The sequence below is a fragment of the Desmodus rotundus genome, chromosome 3, assembly GCF_022682495.2.
Source record: "Desmodus rotundus isolate HL8 chromosome 3, HLdesRot8A.1, whole genome shotgun sequence".
In the NCBI taxonomy this organism is placed as follows: Eukaryota; Metazoa; Chordata; class Mammalia; order Chiroptera; family Phyllostomidae; genus Desmodus; species Desmodus rotundus.
The window spans coordinates 67,094,991-67,121,870 of NC_071389.1; the positions used below are offsets into that span (position 1 = coordinate 67,094,991).

Below are 26,880 nucleotides of genomic sequence, written 5' to 3' on the forward strand. Positions count from 1 at the left end.
CGCGTTTGGCAGACTCACCAGGTGGGGCGCTCTTGGAAGCGGCTACCCAGGCATCTGGGGAGCCACAGAAGTCGTATTCCCTTAAACCGTGAGTTTGCAACGGTTTGTGCCATGGCGCGGGATTGTGAGGAATTAGAAAGGGATTATGGGTCGTGACTTTGGTTTTATTTCAGCGCAGTAGCCCTGGCCCCCCCTCCTAGGATCCCGCTGGCCCACGGCGGGAAAGTCGTGCGCCTGCGCACTAAGCATCCCGTTCGGTCTAGGGTCTGCGAGGGGAAGGTCCTTCCCAGCTGAGCTCGCGGTCAGCGGTGCCCGAAGGGATCCCATTCATTCCCATTTCCCTTCTTCCTTCCGGCGCTCGTGACCGGTACGGTATCAGTTCTCCATCAGCTTGCATGGGGCCTTGGACCAACTTCCTGGCGCTCCCTTTCAGTAGACAAACGATTGCCTCCTGTCCTCTTCCTTAGGTCACACCACTCTCTCACTAAGGGCCTCTCCCCAGCCCCCGTGGGTCAGAAGCCTGATGCTGGGGCAAGGAGGGTCCCCCGGCTAGAAATTTCCCTTCGGCCCCCCTGCCGATATTTCTGGAAGGTGAAAGTGAATTAAATGGAATCCTTAGAAACGGCCTACATTTTTCTTCCTTTGGGGGTTTTAACATATGGTTCGTTTTTAAATGTTTGCCGCTTTGGGGGCAGTGGCATATTTTAGTGCTTGGTTCAGTGAGTGATTTAAACTTACGTCTTCTCCGGTATTCTAATTTTCACAGCTGCTTTGCTTCCCCTGTGGACATGACCCCTTAGCTGGCATTTTGCATCGCAATTGTTTTGTGATGGAGTCGTCTTTGGGAATTGAGGTGGATGAACCCATGGCTTTTTCTCCCCTGCGTGACCGGTTGCAGGCTGATGGCTCGTTAAAAAAACATGAGCAGAATTCTAAATTACCAGGTATGTGTGTAATTTCCAAGATGTACAGGCAATTCTGTAATTTCGATTGTTTTTAAAAAACACACCCAGAACTTTCTGAGTCTTCAAGTGAGTTGTGTGTATAAATAAAAGCATCTTTACAAATCATTAAAGCTTCCTAAGATTTAGATTTAGGACAGATTTAGATCTAGATTGAGAAATGACATGGATTATAGTCCAACCAAGTCATTTTTATAGATGAAGTTACTTCTAAATATTAGTGATTGTCTAAGAAAACAAAGTTTTGTTGATACCCAAACTAGTTCTCTCGTCGTAGACCTGTGTTCTTATGTCTCCTCACCACATTACATTAAGCTTGGATTTAGACATTGACATTGGAGGGATTTGCACTTAAGTATTCAAAAGCAATATTCAATGACAAAAATATGTGAAACACTTATAGCGGTAATAAAGCACTATATCTCAGTGTACATCATGCAGTGTTATTTGGCCCTAACCCAGACCTTGAAGTGAAGAGAAGGTCAGATAATTCCTGATCTTGTACACTAAACATAGACCTTCATTCCTGCTCTAGCACAGTGCCTGGGACATAGTAGATATTTAATAAATATTTGCCAAATAGAGGAGTTCCAGTAAACCACTTTTTTTCTGAAAGGTGGCTAGATCTTCTTTTCTGTCTTTGTCTTAAGCATATTTAGTGCTTGTCCAAAAGATAGTAATTTTGAGTATTTGTCCATATGTATGTATATATGTGTGTATATACACGACAAAATAGACTTTGACCGCATCCTAGAAAAATAGGATGTCACATGCTTTTGATTTCTGACTAAAACTAAACTCCCTTCTCAAAATGAGTACCCTTCTGATGTCCCTATTTTTGGTGATGAAAGCCACTATTACCCCATTTATTTAAGCTTAAAACTTTAGAGTAGTCTTCACCTTACGCTTTGTGTTAGCTTCCCCTGTCCAGTCACCCTACGCTATCATTTTTAAGTGGGTGGCATTACCTCTTCCCAGTCCCACTTCCAACACATTAATTCATGCCCTTACACTTTGCTCTTGAATTATGACAAATTTTCTTACCTAAACTGCCTGCTTTTACCTTTTTTCTATCTTCTAGTGCATCTTATACATTGCTACCAATCTTAAAATGTCAGTTTCATCCAGTTTCATGGATAATGTCCCTCTTCCCGTCCATTTTCTTGCAATTACCTGTTTTTCATGGTCCAGCTTTCCCTTATTTCATTTGACACATAATATAGTAATACAGTCACTGTATTATTTTGCTTGGGTTGTTCAGCACTCTGTGTATTTTGTCCCTTCAGTTATACTATGAGATCCTTGAAGGCAGTTAATCCTGTAGCTCATCATATACGTTGTGCATTAAGCAGAATGTGTGAATGGTCCTAGCATTATGTTCAGAGGAAAGGTAGTATTCTAATGTTCTAGAAATCTGGGAAATAAAGAGGGGGGCGTATTTTATTCCAAATTTTTAAAGTTTTGTGGCTTTTATGTAACTGAACATTATGAACAGTACCTTTGGTAATTTATAAGATGTTGAAAAAAATTTTTATACACTTATAAAAAAAAAGCTAAGGTTGTATCAAAAGCTAAAATTATATCAGAAACATAACTTCAGTAAGGAGAGTAAAACTGATGGGGTCCAGGCATATAACTGTCTCGTGATCTAATGTGATTTACTTCTCCTTGATGGAATTACTTTTGAATGATGGAACTTTTTCTATATATTCCCAGAACCTAACAGTCTTCAGCATACATGGTAGGTGCTTGAAAATATCGAATGAATGGTTTAATGCAAGGATATAAAATAAAATACTTAGTATAATGGGTAAATAGCATGGCCCTTTGCTTTGGGGTATTTGTCAGCTTGTTATAACTTTTACATAAAAATTATACATGCTTATTGAAGAAAATCTAGAAAGTATAGAAAACCAAAATGAAATATTATCGCACTGTCCAAATATTGCCACCATTACATATTCCTTTTAGTCTCCTGTGCATACAGGTATATATACTTCCAAAAAATTTTTTCCAATCACAGTTGACTTACAATATTATATTAGTTTCAGTGTATAACATACTGACTTACAGTGTTATATTAGTTTCAGTGTACAACAGACTGATTAAGTATTTGTATAACTTAAGAAGCAAACATCCCAGTGAGCCTAGTACTCATCTGACACCATAATTCCCTATGCTTTACTTTATATTCCCATGTCTATTTTTTTTAATGTTTAGCTGAGGATATGTTCATTGATTTTACAGAGAGAGGAAAGGGAGAGACAGAGAAAAATCAATGTGGTAGAGAAACAGCGATTGATTCCTTCTATACGCACCCTGACCAGGAATTGAACCCACAACCTGCATATGTGCCTTGACCAGGAATTGAACCCTCAACCTTTTTGGTGTATGAGACAGTGCTTCTACCAACTGAGCCACCTGGCCAGGGCCATGACTGTTTTTATAACTAGCAACTTTGGAGGATTATAGCCCCCTTATTGTTATTCTCAGTTTTTTCCTTAGCAGTATGTATCTTGACCATTTTATGTGTAATTAAATATTCTGCAGCTTGATTTAAGATGACTGCCTATGTTTCACTACATAGTATACTATAATTTATTTAATTGCTTTTTCTTATTGGACCACCACTAGATAGTTTTCCTATTAAGAAAAATAGTGCAGTGAATAATGTACCTGGTGGAGTATTGAACCAAATGTTTTTTTCATTCTTTCAGGAAGCCTTTAAAAAAAACCTATACAAATTTAGCAAGTGCTAAAGGTCTACTCAGTGAAAGAATGAATTATAAACTACACACACATACTAAGTATCTCTTCCATACTGTTGAACTGTACTGGAATGCTTGCTTTCATTGTGTAGTATGGATACTCTTGGCCCATGGTTCTAAAATTGGTTATAGGTACTACTGTAGTTTGCCTGGAACAGATGTAGTTTATGGTTGTTACAGTATAATTATTATCAGTGCCTGTCTTAACTCCCAAGAGTGTCTCAGTTTGGGCTAAATTATATGATCCCCCTAGTTATAGGAAGTACATATCAGGCAGTACAGGGAGCCCCATAATAAGCATGATATATATTCCTGGAGTGTCAGTTTTGCTCCATGGTAAGTAATTGAAAGCATTTCATTGATATGATAAGTATTTATTAAATATCTATTATGTGCAAGTACCCTCCTGGATGCTAGGGATAAATTATGCATCAAACAGACAAAAATTAATGCATGTAATCCAGTGGAAAGAGAAAATAAAATAAATAGAATGTTCACAAATGATTAATGCTTTGAAGAAATTGTAGAAAAGAAGAGGAGATGGGAAGTATTGGGGAAAGAGATTGTAATTTTTGTCAATTGGTAAGAAAGCTTCAGTGTGGTTTGAACTAAGACTTGAAGTTGGTGAAGGAGTGAGCTTTACAGTTAGTTATCTGGGGAATAGTTTTCCAGATAGAGGAAACAGCAAGCTCAAAGGCCCTGAGATGGGAGTGTGCCTAGCATTTGGGAATAGTGAAGAGGTCATTGTTACTGGGAGCGGTGCCAGTGAAGAAGTGTCAGGAAAGGAGTAGTTACTTCGCTTTTATGTGGAGCAAGATATGAAACTATTAGCGGGTTTGAGCAAAATAATGATATGGTGACTTAGTTTTAACAACATCACTTTGGCGGCTATGTTAAAAGACTATAGGCCAAAGGCCAGCAACAGTGAGAGCAGGGAGCATAGTTAAGGAGGCTATTGCTGTGTTAAAGCCAACTTGGATGTATTATGCAGCAGAAAAAACAGAAGCCTAGAATTTTATGTATAAAAAATATGGACATTTAAATGATTTTTTTGTAGCTTGTGGACTTTTTACAGTCTTCCCCAATCCTCAAAGTATATATATTTAGTGGTCTCTGCCTTTAGTATTTTCTGGCTTTTGACATGAATGTTCTCTTTTGCTGTCTCCTTTCATCTCCTACTTCAGAATTTGAGGATTTTTTGCTTTCATTTTGGTTGTCAGGAAGTTTTACTGTTGTTTAATAGTGTCAAAGTTTTCTTTAGTAACAGGAAACCTTAATATAAACATATTTAGAGTTTTGTAAAGGTTCATAAGTACATAGTGAGTAGTTTCATGGAAGCACATTAAGTTTATGTAGTCATTCACATGGCTTGTGAATTACTTACTAAATATTCTTACTATATATATTTTCTTTTAATTTTTTAAAAGATTTTATTTCTTTCTTTTTAGAGAGAGGAGAAGAGGGAGAAAGAGAGGGAGAGAAGCGTTGACTGGTTGCCTCTTGCAAGCCCCTAACTGGGGAGCTGGCTTGCTACCCAGGCATGTGCCCTGACTGGGAATTGAACTGACAACCTTTTGGTTTGAGTGATGATGCCCAACCCACTGAGCCACACCAATCAGGGCCTATTACATATATTTTCTTTCTGGTGATTCTAACAGCTAACCAGTATCTCTAATTGTCAGCTCATGCTTATGCAAAGGGAAATTCCAGAATGTGCAACTCATGGGAAAACCATAGACTCTTACAGGTAGAAAGTAAAGCTCATCTAATCTAAACCCTTTCTTTTACAGGTTAAGAACTGAACACTGTGGTTTAATGATAGGAGTTAAGTCCAGGTCTTTTAGATCCCAGGCTTTCTTCCATATCAACGCTGTCCAATAGAAGTTTCTGTGCTAATGGAAGTGTTTCTGTGTTGCCACATGTGGCTAGTATGACTGAGGAAATTAATTTTTAATTTTATTTAATTTAAATTAATTTAAATTTGAATAGCCACATGAAACTAGTGGACAGTGGCAACTCTGTCATCCTACTACAAAGCTTTTGGTGTTATTAATCATCATACGCAAAAACAACACGTGCACATAAATACTTTAGGACATTTAATAATAACAAAGACTACAAACAAGGTTCCTAAAATATTTCATCATATCTAAACATCACTGAGTGTTGGGTACAGCCTTTTATGTACTACTCAGAAATGCTGCCAGTTGTACGATGGCACAAGACTTTCTTTGCACCTAGAATTTTTTCTTTTATACTTTTTTATACTTATATACTCATTATTTTATAGTAAAAGTTTTTTTAGACCTAATTAGACAAATAATTGTATATCTCAGGTATGGACTTAAAAAGGAAAATAGCCCTGGCTGGTGTGGCTCAGTGGCTTGAGCGTAGGCCTGCAAACTGAAAGGTCATAGGTTCAGTTCCTGGTCAGGGCATGTGCCTGGTTTACAGGCCAGTGTTTGTCTCCCTCTCTTTCTCTCTCCCTTTCCCTCTCTAAAAATAAATAAATAAAATTTTTAAAAAATAAAAAGGAAAATAAACTTTTCAGCTGTGTGTCTTCTGAGTCACTTTTTGTATGCTGAATTATTGATACTCTACTTTGCCCCTCACGGTACATTACTGATGCAGAATTTCTTTTCATGAATCCATTTTTTTAAAGCCATTTTTAAAGGGACCTTAAGTAGAGCCCAGTTATTTGGAGCTTGCCTACATTTGATTTGTTCTTCACCTCTACTGCTCTTCCCTACCACCATTTGGCACTTAAGGGATATATATAAATGTCCTGTATGGCTTCTTAGATTTTATTTGAGTCACTGAGGCTTATTTTGTTAGTTTTGATGCTAGCTGACAACTGTAAGTTGCACCCCAATTTCAGAGTTGTTACAATGTATCTTAGAATCAAAGAAATGTACTATAAAAAGTACTATCAAATTGAAAGGCACCCATATAGTGCCTTTCCTGTGGCTGGAATTTGAAGCTGGTTGAAACTGACACTCATTAGGAAAGATTCTAATGGACTATGGCAATTGTGACTGTTACAAAGCCTGCTTTTCGCCCCCAGGCCATGGTTTTGGTTTCTTGAGTTAAGTAGCATGGTAGCTGATAGTGAGGTAGCTCCTACTGTCCTTGGCTTCATTATGTGTGACATCTAAACTTTAGGGGTTTTTTGTTGTTTTGGCTTTTTTTTTACAGCTATCTCTGAATTGCCATAATGATGGTAATAATTCATTCATTTAACAAACGTGCCAGGCATTGTGCTAAGAGCTGAGTGTACTGTGGTGAATTATACAGACAGGGAACTTTTATTGTAGGAACTTATTCTAGTGGAGGAGGCAGACAGCAAACAAATAAATAAATAGGATATTTTCATAGTAGATAAGTATTCCAAAGACAATAAACAGGAAGGTGTGAATAATGGGAGAAATGTTAATTTACATAGGATGTCAGAGGAGACTGTGACAACTGAGCCAGCCACATGAAATCATAAGGGAAGAGGATTTCAAGCAGAGGGAATAAAATAATACGAGCAAAGCCCTAAAGAAATAGTAATGTTAATAACAACTAACAACAATAAGAATTATCACTATCATTTATTTAATATTGACTATGTGCCAGGCATCGTGTTAAAAGCTTCTCTTACATTATGTTATTTAATCCTCACGGTATCTCAGTGGCATGGGTACTGTTACGATCCCCTTTTTTATAGACAGGGAAACAGGCTCACAGCGATAAGTTGTGTGCTCAAGGAAGGTCATACCAGCTAGTAAATAATGGGGCCAGGATTTTAACTTAAGCTGTCCATCTCCAAAACTGGTACTTTTAATTACTGTTATATTGCCTCATTGAAACGATGAAGCTTTTCCAGCCAACCAATGAAGTAGAAGAGGGGGGTGAGGGTAATTTAAGTAAGTTTTCCTATTTTCCTAAATGGGCTGATATAGTGGAAAAAATACTGAACTAACCTGCTATGTATTCTCTACCTCTTAATGTTCTCCCAACCTCTCAAATTATCCACTTGTCATCTTCCTCCTTAAAAACTCTATGTTGATACTTGGATTCCCTGCCTTTCCCTTCCTTGGCCACATTGAATTTCATTATCTGCCCCACCCTACTCTCCCCACAATAATCTATGCCTTTTTCCTTTTCCACATCTTTGCATACATAGGTCCTTCCTAAAATATAATGCCTTCCACATTTTCTACTTGGTGAATGCTTCAAAATACAGCTTAAATTTCTTTGTAGCTTCCAGAGTATTCATTTTTCTCCCCCCTTCTACCTAGTAATACATGCCTTCCTCTATTATTACAATTCTCATCTTGTGTTAAGAGTAGGCTTTTAACATCTGTCTCTTCCACTAGAGTAAGCTCTTAGAGGACAGGGGCTGCACCAAATTTGTTCATTTTTCAAAAGATGGCCTTTGCTGAGCATTTGTTTAAACACAGTGTTTGTTAAATGAATGAGTCAAGAGATGTCAGCAATACCTCTGTGAATTTGGGCGTTGTGATTTAACGTCCCCGAATGGGGTTTCTTTATCTGCAAAATTAGGATAGTAGTTTCTGTTTTGCCAATATCACAGTGGTGGTGTGAAGATCAGAAAAGATAACACATATGACAGTGCTTTAAAAATGTCTTAAACTGTTACACTATGTGGAGTATTATGATAACCTAAAGAGTAGCTGATGCTTGGCCTAGATATTGGAATAAAATCTGATGGCTCAATATATAGCTCTCTTCTGTATCCAGTAGTTATCATATTTTATATTATTGCCTCCTTATTTTAACTATGTATCTTTTTGTAAAGAAGCTTGTATTTATTGAAAAGTAGCAATTTATCTACTTTTCAGGGTAGAGGATACTGTTGGTAATGGGACAATTTTTTTTAAAAAGTATTTTTTGACATTCGCAAGAGTCTTAGTAGACCGTCTCCCTGAGGGAATATGGTGAATATTACAATACGTAAAACTTTCCCAATTCCGTAAGACTTTATATGTTTGGGGGAAGGAAACAGTTTTCAAGAAGATTGCATTGTGTCCTTGTCATGCCATCTAGTGATCATAGCACACATTGTTTAGTTGTTTTTTAAATTTAGTTTCTTCATGGTGTTGTGCTGTATGTAACAGCAGTATATCTGTTACTGTGTAGTAGAAATCTGTGTGTATGATTCTGGGACTTAGTTTTGTCTGTTAGTTCAAGAGGTATATGTGAGTTATAGCAACTTGATAGGGTTTTAATTATTCTATCCTGATGGCAAGGCATCTACCTGTATATCTGTAACAATTCATGTTTTAGAATTTAACTGAGTTGTAACTTAAAGTGTAAAATATTCTGTCATTAATTATAACTATAAATTGTTTTTTCCTTGATAGGTGTTAAAAAAGACATCGAGAAGCTTTATGAAGCTGTCCCACAGCTTGGTAATGTGTTTAAGATTAAGGACAAAATTGGAGAAGGTAATTTGGGGATATATTTTTTTAACTTTTTTCCCCCTTGGCCTGTTTTCCTTGTTTAATTTTGATGTTTATTATTATTTCTTATTGAAAAATATGCTCCTTTTTAAAATATTAAGACTATGGTTATAGTACTATATTATCAGTAGTAATATAGTGATAACAGCTCCCCCTCCCCCCCAGAAAGAATGACAGAATAAATATTTATAGTAAAATGAACAGTGCTATTTTAATCTTTATATTTTTTTATATATTATTAATGATAATTAATTACTAAAAATGAAAAACATAAGATTCAAATGGGGAGATTTGATAAAAGCAAGCCAAATCTTTTTCCTCTTTCTCTGTTGCCATTTGGTAGAACTGTACATTGTAACATACATGAAACCTAAGATGGCAAAATGATGAAAATAAAGTGGTGCAATATTTATAGGATGGTCAATATTAACATACCATTGATTGAATGAAGGATGAATTTGGCAGACAGATGTGAAGGGAATGAGAGGATAAATGATAGTAGACTTTTTATGGTTATGTAGAGAAATGCCTAAATATTAAAAAATTTCCATATACTTCGTGCTTGCTTTTCACAAGGAAAAATGTCAGAAAAGAAAAGTCTGGGTCAGTGGTGGCAGAGAAATTAGAAGATGAGATGATTTGGGATATAAGAAGTAGGTCTTTACACCTTTTTTCCTTCTCTTTTTTGAACACTGACTTAGTGTGCAAACACTTTGTTCTGGAAAACAATGGTGTCCTAACACATTGATAACTGTTTCTGAAATGGGGAGGGGAGGAGTGTGTCCTAAGGCTAAATAAATTGGGAACTCTAGTGTATAGTTCCGTTTCGGTCATTCATGATGAACACATTAAAGGCTCTGGAGAATTTTGTAATAAAAAAAATCAATTTTTTTTAACTCAGTATTTCTCAAGTTTAACTGATCACCAAATCTTTAATTTTTTTCTCTTTAGTTTAATGCTAAATTTAAAAGACCAGGTGTTTTTGTAGGGTTTCTTTTCCTCCTAAGACTGCTATCATCTCTACTTCTAATGGTCCAGTATCCAAGGCTTAAGAAAGTAATTTCAAATGACAGTATGACAGAAAAAAACTTGTTAGAGTGGGTCATGACATTATGCTAACCCACTCAAACATTTACATTAGAGCTTTGGTTTAATTAATACTGTATCCCCTAAACAACTGAGGACAATTAAGAATGTATTAAAAATTGGAAATAAGTTGTATTCACAGATATGTTTGCTCTTTGTGTTCATTGTTATTAAAATATTAATGATAGATTATGATAATTGTATGGGTTTTAAACAGTTTTTATGATCTTTTTAACATTGCCTTACTAACATTTTTTAAAATCAAATATTGAGAAACCTAATAAATTGTTTTACAGGCACTTTCAGCTCTGTTTATTTGGCTACGGCACAGTTACAAGTAGGACTTGAAGAGAAAATTGCTCTAAAACACTTAATTCCCACAAGTCATCCTATAAGAATTGCAGCTGAACTTCAGTGCCTAACAGTGGCTGGGTGAGTAATTAATTTAAAGACATTTTAATTGAACTGCCTATATATAATTTTTAAGATTTTTAAGTAGCTACCTAATGGGGCTAGTAATGTTGTCTGTTAAACATATTCTTCAGTCAGGTGTTTGCAATTTGCTAGTACTTTTCCTCTAACCTTGGAATGGTTAGTTAAATTAATATTAATTTTGGTGTAGAATTTGCTTGAGGCCAAGCCTGATTTCCTGTTTTTTTTTTTTACCACTTTTTTTCTCATCTTCTTGCCAAATCATAAACCTTGGCACCACGGTCTAGATATTTTTTTAAATGTGGGGAACTCATGTTTCACATCTCCTCTGCTATAGACAGCCTCATCTCATAACTTATTTTGAGCAGCAAAATAAATTTTAACTACATTTTGTGGTGTGTCTTTCTCATTGGTCTCTGCTAGTTCATTCTTATCAACACACGGCTGGCATCTCTTATCCCCTCCGTACTGCCATCCCACTTCCAGCTGCCCCAGCAATCAGACTTCTCAAAAATTGTCTACATGTGCTATTTTCACCGCCACACCCCCTTTCACTACACTTAGATGTGGCTGCTCTTCTCTCTGCTAAACTAAAACTCCTTTAGGTAGAGTCAACCATGATTTAATTTTGCCAGTTCCCGTTTCTGTTCACACGAATTCAAGGCAGTGTTTTAACATGATTGATTTGAACCTGTCTTCTGAGCTCTATACTGCCATATCTTTTTTTTCTTCCTGCTTTATTTGGACTTTGAATTTCAGTGTCCTTTGCCAGTTCTTCCTCTCCTGCCTGATCCGTAAATGTTGGAGTTACTAAGTGCTTGGTCCTGGGCTTGCTTTCTCCAGACCCTTCCTAGACTCTAGGATCGTGTACTTCCACACGACTTTAAATGCACAGTAATGATTCCCTTAAGTGTATGCCTAGACTCAGACATGTAAACTGTGGATTTTTATATATCCACCTGCCTATTTGACATATTCCACTTGGATACCTAATAAACATCTCAAACATAATATGCTGAAAACTAAATTTTAATCCATCTTTGCCTACCATAAAAAAATCATATTGCAACAGCTGGTTTTCATATGCCCATCGCAGTGAATGGCACCACCATCTCTAGCCAGTTGCTCAAGCCAAAAACCTAGTAATCATCCTCAGTTTCTCCATTTTTCTTCTAAACCACATTCAATACCAAGTCTTGGCCATTTTGCCTCCAAAATATATCTAAAAACTCATCTACATCTTTATTTTTTCTATAGTAGCCTGCCTCTCTTTCCTCCCTTAATCTCATGGTTGCAAAATAGCCAGAGTAATCTTTAAAATATAAAAATATGTATGTGTATAATATAAATTGGATACTGTTACTTCAACCACTTAAAATCCTTCAGTGGTTTCCCAGGGTACTTTGAAAAAAGTCCAAGCTTTTGTCATGCCAGTCTTCCTTCCTGCCCCACTGCACTTCAGTTTTTTTAGTTTCTCAAGTTTGTCTCAAGAGCTTTCATATCTCAGGGCCACTACCACCCATACTGTTTCTTCATTCAGGAAGACCCCTTACAGCGCTGACTCCTCTTCTGAGCCAGTGGCACCACTTCAAAGAGGTCTTCCCTGAACTACATTAGATTCTGTTTTTTGTTGTCACAGCACCTTTTGATCTCTTTTAACACTCTTATAATCTGTCATTATTTGTTACCTTGTTTATTATCGGATGGTAAACTCCATGAGGGCAGAAGTGTTCATTTTAATTCACCATTGCATCCCTAATATCTAACATAGTGTCTAGCAACTAACAGTGCCCATTAAATATTTATAGAATGAACAAGCTTATTTCTGTTTCATCCTTCCGTTTATTATAGAAGACAAGAGGATGAGGTGGCCTTCCTAAGGCATGATTGCATGCATTCCTGTATCTTGAATAAGAGCACTTCTTTTTCCACACTTTAAGTGTCTCCCTCTACCACTTTTTCTTTCCCTGTACTCGCATGCTAAAAAAATCTTTATGGGATCTTGCTTCCCGTTTAGCTTGCACTCTGACTTTTCTTCTTTTCTTTGCCAGATATTTCAGGCAAATTGTCTTTATGTTCTGATTCTTTTGTATTCTCTTTTCCTTCCTTAAATCCTTTTTTACCTCTTCCTTTCCACATAATTTGCTCTCTGAAAAATTACTGGTTAATTCCTCCTTGCCAACCTAAAAGCCTTCCCTCTGCTCTTACTCTCTTTGACCTCCATGCTGATCACCCCTTTCTTCCAAACTCCTCACTTGGCTGACATCTCTGTCTGGGCTTTCTGCCCCTTCCTCCTTACTTTGCCCTCCAACTTGAGAGTTTTCCAAGGTTCATTTTTCTCTTCTCTAATCATTTTCACTGTTTTATGTATCACTTTTCTGCAATTAATATCACTGAGTTTTCACTTAAGATTTAGTCCTATATCTAGAAATCTTTATCAACGTGATGAGGTTTTGGTTTTGAAACTTCTTTTTCTGATTTCTGTATGTTTTTTATTGGTATTCATGTTGTTTTACTCACCTAGGCTGAAAGCCGTGGAAATCAACTTTACCTGTTTCCTTCGTCTTCCTCCTCTTCTATGAGATGCATTGTAGCATAATGGTTAAGAGCATAGATCTTGAGCAAACTGCCTGGATTCAAATCCTGGCTCTATGACATACTGGTCTAATGGGGAACTTCCTTAACTTCTCTGTGCCTTAATTTCCTCAGGAAAAAGGGGAGAAAATGATGTCACCTTTCTCTTAAGGTTATTGTGAAGATTAAGTGAATTTGTTAATAGATGTGAAGTGCTTAGATTCAGAGTTTAGCATATAGTGAATACTTAATAAATGTTAGCTATTTTAAAATTTACTTACTACTCATACCATCTTATCTGCTACTAATCTTGTTCTTTTTTTTATGATTATTTTTTAAATTTATTTTTAGAGAGAGGGGAAGAGAAGGAGACAGAGAGAGAGACATTGTTTGGTTGCCTCCTCCACGCCCCCAACTGGGGACCTGGCCTGCAACCCAGGCATGTGCCCCGACCAGGAATCAAACTGGTGACCTTTTGGTTTGCAGGCTGGCACTCAATCCAGTGAGCCAGCAGTCAGGGTGTTAATTCATTTTCATTCATCTTTTTTTCACCCCTCCAATTACAAATAATTATGTCATATTTCAATTATTATAGTAACCTTATAAATGGTGATATTTTTGTTTTTAAAAAAATCTTTATCTTGTATAAGTCAGTTAAATGTGTATACTATCCTATATGACGATAGTTCTAAGTTAGCCTTCTGGCATTATTTATGCAGTGCTAGAATTGCATGTTAAAAATATAGGCATATAGGCATAAAGTTTTCAGTTTATTTGACCTTTCCTCTGAAGTTTACTGTGCAGTTTTTCACTAGGGGGCGAGACAACGTCATGGGAGTGAAGTACTGCTTTAGGAAAAACGATCATGTGGTTATTGCCATGCCGTATCTGGAGCACGAGTCCTTTTTGGTAGGTTTTGATACTTCTTGAATTTTATTAACTAAATATTTAATTGAAAAAATCTCATGACCTTATTTATAATTTTATTTTAGGATATCTTGAATTCTCTTTCCTTTCAAGAAGTACGGGAATATATGTTTAATCTCTTTAAAGCCTTGAAACGTATTCATCAGTTTGGTATTGTTCACCGTGATGTTAAGCCCAGCAATTTTTTATATAATAGGCGCCTGAAAAAGTGAGTATGGAAAGTCACCAGAAAATACTTACACTTGAATGAATTTGTGCTGTGGGATCCATCTCCTACCCATAGAATACACGGCAACAGCCATGCACAGATTTTTTGCCTGTTTCAGATTTTCGTTGTGGTCAGGGAAGGGAAATACAGTGAGGAAGAAGATGAAGTTGTATGAGTAAATACGTGTACAACATTAAAGGTTCCATGGCTCAGGGGAAATGTGCTCAGTTAAAAGAAACTTAGAAAGGGTCTAGTCCTTTTTGACCTCACACATTTCTCTTTATCTCTGGGCTTCATTTTTGTTTTTTTTCTGGTGAGTGAAGGGATTAGACACATGATGGCCAATTTCCTGTTTTAACACTAAGTTCTGTGTTTGTATCTTTTATGATGATTACATGTATACATAGAGGCATTGAAAACTTATATATGGCTGTTCATTCACTGGATCATACTAAGTGTGATAAGAAGAATAGAACTGTAACTTAATTTCCTTGGGCCTTTCTACTCCTGAGTTTTATCTTAAATTTTCTTTAATTAAATCAGATTTTAAATCTGTGGTTTTAATTTTAGTCTTTTAAGCTTGTTTAATTAAAAATTATTTGCTATGATAACATCTCTGGCACCTTCAAAGAAGAAAGGATCGTGTTTATGTCCTGCATTCTTTGTCCATCTCATCAGTACGAGCCATTGGAAAAGATAAAAAATGTGTGTGTGATATCTTTCCTTAGTTTTCAATTCCAGTTAGCTATTAAATTTTTACCTTGTTTGTAAAACTTATTTTTATTTTCTTTTTTCAAGAACATTATAAATTCTTAATTGGTCACCAAAAGAATTATAGTTTCTGTATGAATGTAGACTGAGTATATTATGATGTTACTAAGCTTTAATTGTTACAGAGAACTAAAAACTTACTTTTGTTTCTTAGGTATGCCTTGGTAGACTTTGGCTTGGCCCAAGGAACCCATGATACGAAAATAGAGCTGCTCAAATTTGTCCAGTCTGAAGCTCAGCAGGGAAGTTGTTCACAAAATAAATCACATGTAATCACTGGAAACAAGATTTCACTGAGTGGCCCAGCGGCACCTAAGGAGGTGGATCAGCAGCCCACCACAAAAACTTCTGTTAAAAGGCCCTACACAAATACACAAAGTCAGATTAAACAAGGAAAAGATGGAAAGGTTCTACTTCTTTTATTTCTTAAGTACTAACAGGGTTTCAGAAATGTACTTCTTCATCCAACAGAGGGAGATATAATACTAGGATAATATTTGCAATTTAAAATAATTTTTACATTTGCTATATAGCCAATTGATTATATTTTTTCTAAGGTTTATAATGGATTATTTTCCTATTTTATTATTTTTTTTGCTTTCCTATTTTAAAACAGAAGTTTACTTGGTAGATTTATGATGTCATTGTCATTACAATTACATTATATAACAGAAATGGAAAATAATAAATTTTCCTTGCATGTTTTAAAGTTCAGATCAATTATCCTTTTTACAAGAAAGTATTAGTTGCAGGGGAAAAATTCTGAAGTGTCTATCTCCATTTTAGCTGCACAGCAAAATATAACATCCATGCAGGTGGCTTTTGCATTTTTTTAGTTATGTATGTTGGTGGACTGTGATAACGTTGTATGGGTGTTAAGAGTTCTGTCTAGACTATTTTCTCCTTTCACAGAAGTGCTTTGGTGCCTGAGAATGACTTGGATGCAGCTGTTTTTGTTTCGTGTCACTTAACTCTTTCAAAACTATGGCAGAGTACAGCTGGCAGAAAGTGTTACAGATATAATCCTTATTTTCCTTGTTTTTGTTGGTATTGTAGGATGGATCTGTAGGCCTTTCTGTCCAGCGCTCTGTTTTTGGAGAAAGAAATTTCAATATACACAGCTCCATTTCACATGAGAGCCCTGCAGTGAAAGTAAGTAACGTAGCTTATTAGTGCAATCATCAGCTGGTCGTACACTGAAGAAAATGTAGGGAATGGCTGTAGCATTTATTAGGAAGTTTTTAAAAGTAGAGTTTTGCTTTGGCAGAAAGTATTGCTTGCTTTGAGTATCTCTAGTCAACACTTTCATCCAGGGTTTTGTTTTGGGTTTTTTTCTGAAAACTTCTGGTAGAATTTTTCATCAGCTGACTGTTGTTGCTCTTTGTCTAAAGAACATTTGGATCATTAAGGCCTTTTCTCTCACTGGCTAGAATGTGAGCTCCCAGCAACTAACACATTTCTGACACATTTGATAGTGTAAAGATGTTTGTAGAGTTTATAAAATTGTCACCAGTGTTAAATTATTTTAAACTGACTTAAGATACCCTGTCACAGCTAGCTAGCATGAGCAACAAATTACAACTCTGATTTTAGCTGGTGTAATTGTGCAGTTTACAGTTCTGAAATGGAGTTAGACACTAGAATGTAACTTATATAAGTCAAATATTTACCAAACTTGGACTAATTAGTAAATTTTAATACATTTACTCAACAGGAAAACCTAAAAGACCTTAAATGTTTTAATAGACAAGTATTTGTTTATAATCCAGTAGCACATTCAGCAGTTTAAGAAGTTAACGTATTTTGCCGTACGAGCATTTAAAAGCATCATGTTAAATGTCATGAAAATAGAAAACACAACTTTTCTTTTACAGCTTATGAAGCAGTCAAAGACTGTGGATGTACTATCTAGAAAGTTAGCAGCAAAAAAGAAGGCTGTTTCTACAAAAGTTATGAATAGTGGTGTAATGAAGAAAAGCAGCAGTTCTTGCCCAGCTAGCCAGACCTGTGACTGTTATGCAACAGATAAAGTTTGCAGTATTTGCCTTTCAAGGTAATGTGCTTTGGTGGTGCTATAAAATGACCACCGTGTTGCTAGACAGGATTAGAAATTGCATTGATTTTGTTAGACAATTGATTCAGTGAGTGAAAGTGAATAAAACGGTCCTATGAACTACACAGGCACTGATTGAGAGCAACACCTTGAGAGCAGATGATAACTATTGTCATACATTGCTCATTTGACATGCATATGCTCTTCGGAAAACATACTTGCTCTTGTATTTTGGTGCAGGAATAGTCTTTTTAGAATCTTAGAATGTACAGTTTTCTTGTTAGTTTAATTTTTTGTTTTCTTTCTTTATTCCTGCCAACGTAGAATAACCAGATCTAAATAATTGAGCTCTTCTCCCACTTCCATCTCCAACTCTTTGCCACATAAATTTTTCTTTTCTATCAGGACGTGGCTTTCTTGAGTCTTGCCTGATTAAATCAATAAATGAATTAGTAAGTATATTAATGGATAAGTATATTACTCCAAATAGAAATGAATTTTCATACCTCTGAATTCCTATGGAATTCTATTTTTCTCTTATGGCTCTTATCATCTATACCTCTTTTTATACCTGGAAGTGACCTTAAAACCTTTCTGGAGTAGGCCTGGGAATTAGTTGAAGGCAGTGGAGAAGCATGCGTGGAAGCAAAATTGAGGATTTTTGTCGCATTGGATTGATTATTGTTGACTTCATAATAAGTTCTATTTATATAGACAGAATATGCTGTGAACTGAATGGAGAAGTGTTATTTTTTGGTCTTAAATAATTTAGCATAACTAGAAAACTCTTATTTTGTCATCAAGGCGGCAACAGGTTGCCCCTCGGGCAGGTACCCCAGGGTTCAGAGCTCCGGAGGTCCTGACAAAGTGCCCGGATCAAACTACAGGTATGCTGCACTAGAAATACAGGGCCCAAGTAAAACTTATGTTCTATTTTATCATGTTATCTGTTTATGACTAATATTCTGAGCTCTTCTGCTTTTGATTATGTAAGTGGTTCTACAGTGCAGTATTCACATTTTTAAAGGCAATACTGTTTATAAAAGTTTCTAATCCTAACTTTTTTAAAAAAACAGTTTTTTTAGTAGATCACATTTTTCTTATCAGTTTACAAGATGATTTTACTAGGAATTTTGTTAACATCTTTGTGGGGGAATAAATTGTGTTTAGTAGTCTTTGCTAACCTAAGACTGGCAGGGTGTTACCTGTTTGCCTAATATCTCGGTCCTTTTCTGTGATGTGCATGTGATCGTGTGTTTCATTAAAATTATCTTTTGTTATTGTGAAAACCATGTAATAGCATCAGAAAGGTTTTTGAAAAATAAAGTTGTCATGGAGCTGATACCAAGAAACATCTTATTTAATAAATGAACCCTACCATTCACTTGGATTATGCATGTTAAAGAAATGCTTTTATTCATTGTGTGTATTCTGTGTTTGCTAATGATAGAAAAAATTAGTGAAACTATCTGCTTATACTCTAGTTAGGACACAATGTCAAGTCATTATAAAATAACCCAGTGAGTGTGGTTATAAGTCTTTATACAGTATTTTAGGGCTACCTAACTATCCTTACCTGAAGGGGTTTTGGAAGAAAGTTTATGAAGAGCGAATCTCTGAAAAGACAGTGTAAATTGGGGTGGGGTTGGTGTTGAGGCATGAGCAGAGGAACCCATTAAACAGCATAGTGTAGCCGTGTGGGAATCAGAAGTTTAGCGTGGCTGAAATGTAAGGCAGAAGTGGAGGAATGATGAGAAATAACCCTGAAAATAGGCAGTCAGTCAGGTCACACTTGTTAAATGTCTTGGACTGTATCCTGTAGGTGTTAGAAAGTTATGAAGGGAAAGAGATGGTAATTTTTCTAGATGGATTGTTCTGGCATGTGTGCAAAGAGTATAGATTTTGGAGAGTGGTGGCCTGCAGTGGTCCAAGTGAGAAAGGATGAAAGCCTGAGTGAGACCATTAGGAATAGGAATGAAAAGAAGAATGTGAATAATTGGAAATGCAGAGCTTAGTGGATAAGTGGGTGTGGGGTTTGGGTGTGGGGTAGGGTGGGGAATGGCATCCAGGATGTTTATCAGATTCCAAGCCTGGGGGACTTGATGGGTACCAGTAACCAAGGTGGAGAATAAAGAAGCAGCAACTAATTTATTGAGAAGTATAAGGTTAGGGCGTAATTGGTTTGAAATATTTTTGGAATATCCAGATAGAGATGTCTAACAAAATGAAAGTAAATCTTAAGCTCAGGGAGATCTGCTTTGGAAATTCATTTGGGGGTTGTCATTATATTAATGGTAGTTGAGGCCATGAAATGGATGGGCCAATAGGGAAAGTAAAGTGTAAGGGGGAGAGGTTGGAGCCCTGGGGACCTCAGCACTTACAGCTTCTAGAAAACTCTGAAGGAGGAGGCAGAGGTACAAAGGGAACGAAGAAAGGCAGGTGATACAGTGGCCAAGGGAATAGAGAGCAAATGTGGTGATACTGAGAGGCCAACAATTAGGAGAGATGTCCCTAAAAGAGGAAAAAATGTTTTTGAACATGAGGCTGAGCTGGTCTTAATTTTAACTGCCAGAATTCTGGAGATTAAAGTTTCTGTAGTGAAAGGGTTAGCACCTGGCTGAAGAAAACCTACTCTGTTCAATACTTTTCTCTAAAATGAACCATTTTTACTACTATGGTGTATAATTTTTGAGGATTATCTAGATTTTTTTCCGCATAGCTATTTTTGGATTTTTTTGATCTTCTAAAATGTTTCTATGATGAGCTTTGTTTTAAACTTACCAGGAATATTACTCTAGGGAAAAAAAAACCCACCACATTGTATTATGTATTAAAGATACTAGATGAGAGAGTCTGAATCCTGAAATTACATTAAAAGCATCTGGGGAACTTTAAAAAAAAATTGATGCCCAAGCTCTACTCCAGAACAATTAAATCAGAATCTCTGAGGGATTGGGCCTGGGTGTCAGAATTTTTAAAGTTCTCACGATGAGTTGAATGTGCAGTAAAGGTTGAGAACTATTCATGTAGATGATAACATTTTAGATTCGGGGATTTTTAAAAAGTTTGTTTTCTGTTACAGCAATTGACATGTGGTCTGCAGGTGTCATATTTCTTTCTTTGCTTAGTGGACGGTATCCATTTTATAAAGCAAGTGATGATTTAACTGCTCTGGCTCAGATTATGACCATTCGTGGATCCAGAGAAACCATCCAGGCTGCTAAAACTTTTGGTAAGCAGTTTTATATTACAGAACAAAACAGATGCCTTCGATTCTCCCCTACAGATTACTGTACTTAATAAATTATTACGAAATTCTCTTCACAGATAAACATTCTGTATTCATAAAGTTCTCTCATGTTAGAAAATTTCTCAGATGCTTAAAAATTAATTGCATTGCGTAAGAAAATTTTTCATCACTTCTATGTATCTAATTATTTAATGTTACCAAGCACACAGTGCTACGCTTCTCCAGTATTTAAAGTTTAACTGTATAATCTTAAAAGAATAAGGAATAAAATCTTAATTCCCTGTAGTTGTGATTTGACTTTATTGCAGAAATATTTTTAATACTATTTTTAGATTTGTTTATTGTGTCTTTTTAAGCGTTGGATGCTTTTGGGCCCACTTTAAATGATCTTAATCTATACTAACAAGTAAACATTTAATTTGTAATACTGCATAATAAGGATGGTAATAAAATGTGTGTTAGTTGTCAGGTTTCTTGGGATTAGTGTAGCAGAGAAGAAAATGAACAGAACACGTTTACTGATGTAGTTGTGTTATAATAAAAGGCGGGGGACCCCAAAAAAACCCAGAATTATCTTATGGAGGGCGGGCTTCCTGTAGTGCACACTTACCCTGCTAGGTGAGTGTTCTAAGAACCCACCTGTATCAGGGAAGTCATCTCCTTAGCTACAAAGTCTTGTAGCTCAAGACTGGAATATACAGTGTACATAATAGGGCACCTGAGAATTCTCTCAGCCTTGCTCTGGCCAAAACCCTGAACTCAAATGCCTGCCTTGTGTTTACTCTCCATGCACAACTATGTTAATACTTTCCAAAGTAGATGGGTGTGACTGAGTCAGCATGTCACCACACAATATGAAATACCCCTATGGGACAGAATTTCAATCAGCCCACTTCAAGAGTAGCTTGGCTGCCTGGTGCCCAGGCCCAGGATCATCGGGTTTTAATCAGGGGTGCAATCAGAATAATCTGATTCTGACTCAAGAAATACATATGCTTGATGAAAGCACAAATGTGTGGAACAACAAATGTATGTTTTTCTTTTTTTCCTCTAAAATCAAATTTGAAAAATTACAAAAAAGGAAAAAGAAATACATGTGCTTATCTCACCCCATCTGTTCCTGGAAAATATGACTTGGAAAAATATGATACAGAGGAAGGATCCAGGCTTGTTAGTTTAAAAATAAATTTTTTTAAAAAGTAAGAGATTTGGACCAAGACCAACTTCTAAGAAAATAACTGCCCCTTAGGTACCAGTGCTGTGGTCTCATTCACCAGACAAGCCTAGTGGTGGTTTTAAAGAAAGCCTTGTAATAGAGGCTTATCAATACATGTTTCTGCAGCAAAGTCAATCCAAAATTACACCTTTCTTGCACCAGTTAAAAGAAAAATTATTGCTTTCCTTCTCCCTCTTGTGTGTCCTCACACCCATCTTTCTCTGTGGCAATCACCTTAGTGTCGCCTGCATGTATGAGGGTATGGTTGTTTTTGTTCGTTGCTTAATCTTTTACCTGTTTTATCCTGTACCTCTCCTCTGACAGCTGTCAGTCTGTTCTCTGTATCTCTATGAGTCTTGTTTCTATTTTGCTTGTTAGTTTATTTTGTTCATTAGATTCCACGTATGAGTGCAATCATATGGTATTTCTCTTTCTCTGACTGGCATATTTCACTTAGCATAATGTTCTCCGGGTCCATCCATGCTGTTGCAAAGGGTAGATTTCCTTCTTTTTCATGCTGCATAGTAGTCCATTGTGTAAATGTACCACAGCTTTTGTATCCACTCATCTACTGATGGACACTTGGGCTGCTTCCACATCTTGGCTATTGTAAATAATACTGCAGCGAACATAGGGATGCACATATTCTTTTGAATTAGTGTTTCGGGTTTCTTCAGGTAAATACCCACAAGTGGGATCACTGGGTGAAAGGCAGTTCCATTTTTAATTTTTTGAGGAAACTTCATACAGCTTTTTACAGTGGCTGCACCAGTCTGCAGTCCCACTAACAGTGCACTAGGGTTCCCCTTTCTCCACATCCTCGCCTGTTTGTTGATGTATTGATAATAGACATTCTGCTGACAGGCGTGAAGAGATAGCTCACTGTGGTTTTAATTTGCATCTCTGATGATTAGTGACGTTGAGCATCTTTTCATATGTCTGTTGGCCATCTGTATGTCCTCTTTGGAGAAGTATCTATTCAGGTCCTTTGCTCATTTTTAAATTGGGTTGTAAAAGAAAATTTTAAGGAACCTAGGGTGAAGTAATATATACAAGAGAAAAGTGATCATAAATGGAAAGCAAGATTGATACCTTAGAAATTGTATTCTTATATGAGTTTGTTTATTCTCAACTGATTAAGAAAACTCTTCTCTACTATTGAATAACTTCATGAGAAATTTTTTAACATGTTTATCAGGGAACACCAAAACATTTTGTCGAAGAGCTAAATCTCCCCCATCCGTAGTCACAGTTATAATGAGGACCAACAGTGGAAGTAGAAATCTAACACAAAAACTTTCCACGGCTAGCGTCACGTAGCAGGCAAAGGCTTTTAGAGTTTTATTGTTGTGGTGCTTGTTCTCCTATTTAAACAACAGTGCTATGTAGCACTTGTCTTTGGTTGGTTGGTATGACTTCTGTAGTTATGTTAGTCAGATCTTACTGTCACTTTTGAACGCAGGACTCAGAACTTTAGTAGTCATGACTATATTGTCCTTTACGATTCAGAAAAATGACTTGCCTAAGATTAGCAGTGACAGTGCTTCTAATTCTCCTGTTTGTGTGTAACCTGCCCCAGTGTCCTCAACCACTAGACCGGGCCCCGTGATAGATTGTCATTAAGTACCTGTTGAGTTGTGTCAAATAAATTAAAAAGATGACCCTGGTCGGGTGGCGTGGTTGGTTGGAGCATTGTGCCCTACACCAAAGGGTTTCGGGTTTGATTTCCAGTCAGGGCACAAATCTAGGTTGCAGGTTAGATCCCTGGTCAGGGATTGTACAGGAGGCAACCAATCCATGTTTCTCTCTCACATCAATGTTTCTCTCTCTCTGTCTCTGTCTCTCTCTCTCTCCCTCTCTCCCTCCCCCCCCATTAAAATCAATAAACATATCGGGTGAGGATTAAAATTTTTTTCAAAAGGCAAAGTATTTTTTGATTGAATGTTTCAGTTTAAATTATTTTCCCTGAATAACGAGTTCTTTCTTTGGATATATAAAAAAACAACTTAGGCATATTGTGTAACTTGGGGAGATGCTATAACTTACAGTGTTAATTATGTCATTACTTCAGAGTAGCCTATAAATTAAGGAATAAAACTATATGACTATTGTCCTCTGGCTATAATTTTATAGAGAGAATATAAATGATAAAATAGATTTCAAAGTAAAAAAAGATTGGCATGTATCCTCAACCAACTTAGTTTTTGGTAATTTGTTTCTTTTGTCTCATCCCCGCCTGCCATGCCACCTCTCCCATTTTTCTCCTACCTTAGTCCACCAATCCAGCAGTTAGATCCGAACATGTAAAAGTAACTTTGTATTATCCAGAGCTAGATTAATTAATTGCTTTAACAGTCAACATTGTTAACATACCACAGAAAGGAACCTATATGCTGTGCTACTCATTTAGAGCCACATTTCTAAGGAAATGTAAGGCAAACATATTACTGTCTATTTGCATGCTTAACCTATTTTTGCCTAATAAGGATCCTGTTGGGAAATTGTTTGAAAGACATTTATATTTTAAAAAACTGAGATCTTGTTTGAGTAGTCATTTATTCAGAAATATTTATTGGGGCTTTGTGTGTACCAGATACTATTGCTGAGTCTCTGTTCTCGTAGTACTTAAATTCTAGAAGGAAAGACAAAATAAACAAATATAACTATCGCGTACATCAGTATTGAGAAAGATACAAGGGGAAACAGTGAAAAGGACACAGCTATTTTGATAGGTCAGTCAAGGACAGCACCTGTAAGGATGTGGTATTTGAACAGTGATGTGAGAGGCTGAACAATGCCTCTTTGTCCAGTCCAACAGTCATTAACTGAGAACCTAGTATGTGCCGAACTTGTCTAGGTTGTAGGGAATCAAAGATAAATAAGATAGTCCCTATCCTCAAAGAGCCCACAGTCTGCTAAGCAAGGCAGGCAAACATTTTATCAGTTACAACACAGGATAGCAAAAGTAGTAGACATCTTCACAGGATGCAATAGAAGTTGAGAATGGTCAACTCTCTGAGAGGGTCAGGTCTCACAGTGGTAATGCTTGAGCTGAGTGGAGTATCCTGGGCACGTGGGGGAGAGCAGGGCATCCTGGCCAAGTCAGGAACCATGTAGTCAAATTCATATAGAAGCTGCAGCTGATTAAAGACTGCAGAAGGATAGGATGAAGCTGGAGAAGTTGGCAGAGTCAAGTGAGTCCTTGTCTTAGTAAGTCACTCCTTTGTCTTACTACCTACCACTTTATGATTTGACCTTCACAAAACACAACTTAATATAGCATATGGTGTTCTCTTTCATACTCAGTATAAATATATCCACAAAACAATGGCTGGACTTGTGTGTTTCATAGGAGAGAGACTTCTGGTTTATTCAAATAATATGATATGTGTAATTTTTCTCTTTTAGGCAAATCAATATTGTGTAGCAAAGAAGTCCCAGCACAAGACTTGAGAAAACTCTGTGAGAAGCTCAGAGGTATAGAGACTAATGCTCCCAAACTAACAAGTGATACACAGGGATCTGCTCATGACCCAACTGTTTCGGAGAAGACTGACCATAAAGCTTCTCACCTCAAACAAACACCTCAAGCACAGCGCTCAGGAAATTCATTGTATAAAGCGCACAGGAATGGCTGTGGGGGTGGTTTTGATGCAAACACTACCAATTTAGAAGGCTGGGACAAGGTACCTGATGAAGCTTATGACCTGCTTGATAAACTTCTGGATCTAAATCCAGCTTCAAGAATAACAGCAGAAGAAGCTTTGTTGCATCCTTTTTTTAAAGATATGAGTTTGTGATTGTTGTTCTTCGTTAATGTTTGCTGTTACGTATTGTGAAGTGCAGTGAAAGAGCTCTTTGTATAGCATAAGTTCTTCATTAGAGAGCAGGGCAGGATGGATAGTTTATTTTAAAATGTTAGTATTTGCGCTCCTGGCAGATTGTAAAATGTGGATTAAGCATACTTGTAGTGCCTGGGATAGTCCTTTGGACTCACACCCGATCTTTGAGTTAGCTCTCCCCGAGGCGCATCAGCACTTTAGTTTCCCTGATTACCGGTCATTGCCATGTGCAGGGTTAGCCTGGTACCTAGGGGTTCAAGGTGCAAGTCGGAAAATTAATGGATGTGTTAGGGGTTAAATGAGCCAAAAGACTTGCCTTATTGGTTTCTTCAAACAATGAGCTGTGTGTACCTTTGGAAAGCTCAACGTGGTACTGGTACTGTAACCATTCTGTAGGTTAAGATAATTTCCTCTTCTAGGGGCATATATTATACCTGTTAGGAACACTAAAACAATGAGAAAGTGTTTGGGGAGGTGGGGATATCACTGAATTTATCCATTTTAAAAAGTATTTTGTGAAAGCATTCATTTTGTGAATCGCCATTTTTAAAAAATGGTTTCTCTCTTGGTTTTTTTTGCCTGCTCTACCCCAGCTTACACATTCTCCATGGAAATTATATGGTGCTTTTCACAAAGTTTCTGGGTGCTTTGTTAAATATTGTATATGTTTACAGTTGGAAACTTAAAATAACGCATACACTGGTTGATAAGGGGAAGCCATCAAGGTGAAGATCGATAGTCCAGAGTCTTTTTCTCTCACTGTGTATGCTGCTTTTTTTTTTTTTTCTTTTTTACACCATCATAGGTATAATTAGATAGCTGCTAAAAGGAAGAGTGAAGACAGGGTTGAGAATATTACTGGAGATTTTTCCTCTGCCTAGAGCCATCCAGATCTCTGTTTTGACTAAGTTGGTCCTGCTCAGAAAAGGTTGATTACTGCAGTCTTTACTGGGGTGGAAAGAGAGGTAATAAAGTAGAAAAAGACCAAAGATAGAGGTTTATGTATTACTCATTCCAAAATGATATATCAGTGATAGCTTATACAAATTTCTATAGGAAATTAGTCTGGGAATGTGGATTTGTTGAAAAGTTTCCCATTATTAGAAGTAATAGGATATAAAACCAGCTTAGGGACACATAACATTCATTTTATTTTGAATGTTGAAGTTAGTATGTCTACCTACTCCATTTGGTAAGTGTGGTGTATATATGTAAACCATTACCATTGACTTGCTCTCTATTATGCTGTAATCTTAAAAACAAAACAAAACTAATGTTTTTTGAATTTGTATGGTTAATAAAGTTATCCTTTTATGTATTTTA

General features: G+C 36.6%; 1 protein-coding gene across 3 annotated transcripts; it reads left to right on the plus strand.

Annotated features, from left to right (window-relative positions):
• On the plus strand, positions 1-26,880 carry CDC7 (cell division cycle 7). Of its 3 annotated transcripts, none has more exons than XM_024565580.3 (12): positions 1-88; positions 767-944; positions 9,100-9,183; positions 10,581-10,716; positions 14,106-14,199; positions 14,283-14,425; positions 15,351-15,603; positions 16,253-16,348; positions 17,071-17,249; positions 18,054-18,136; positions 20,332-20,481; positions 25,124-26,880. In XM_024565580.3, the coding sequence occupies exons 2-12, from the start codon at positions 830-832 to the stop codon at positions 25,513-25,515; spliced, it is 1,725 nt and encodes a 574-aa protein (XP_024421348.2). In that variant the 5' UTR covers positions 1-88; positions 767-829; the 3' UTR covers positions 25,516-26,880. The 3 variants fall into 3 exon arrangements, with proteins under 3 accessions (XP_024421348.2, XP_071077060.1, XP_045055511.2); XM_071220959.1 differs by having other exon boundaries at positions 15,351-15,516; XM_045199576.3 differs by lacking the exon at positions 1-88 and adding an exon at positions 104-367.

Excerpts from the sequence above, each read along its gene's own strand:
- CDC7 (XM_024565580.3), top strand. The coding sequence starts at position 830 with ATGGAGTCGTCTTTGGGAATTGAGGTGGATGAACCCATGGCTTTTTCT. Across the intron at positions 945-9,099 it reads GCAGAATTCTAAATTACCAG|GTGTTAAAAAAGACATCGAG; the intron begins GTATGTGTGTAA and ends TTTCCTTGATAG. Across the intron at positions 20,482-25,123 it reads CCAGGCTGCTAAAACTTTTG|GCAAATCAATATTGTGTAGC; the intron begins GTAAGCAGTTTT and ends TTTCTCTTTTAG.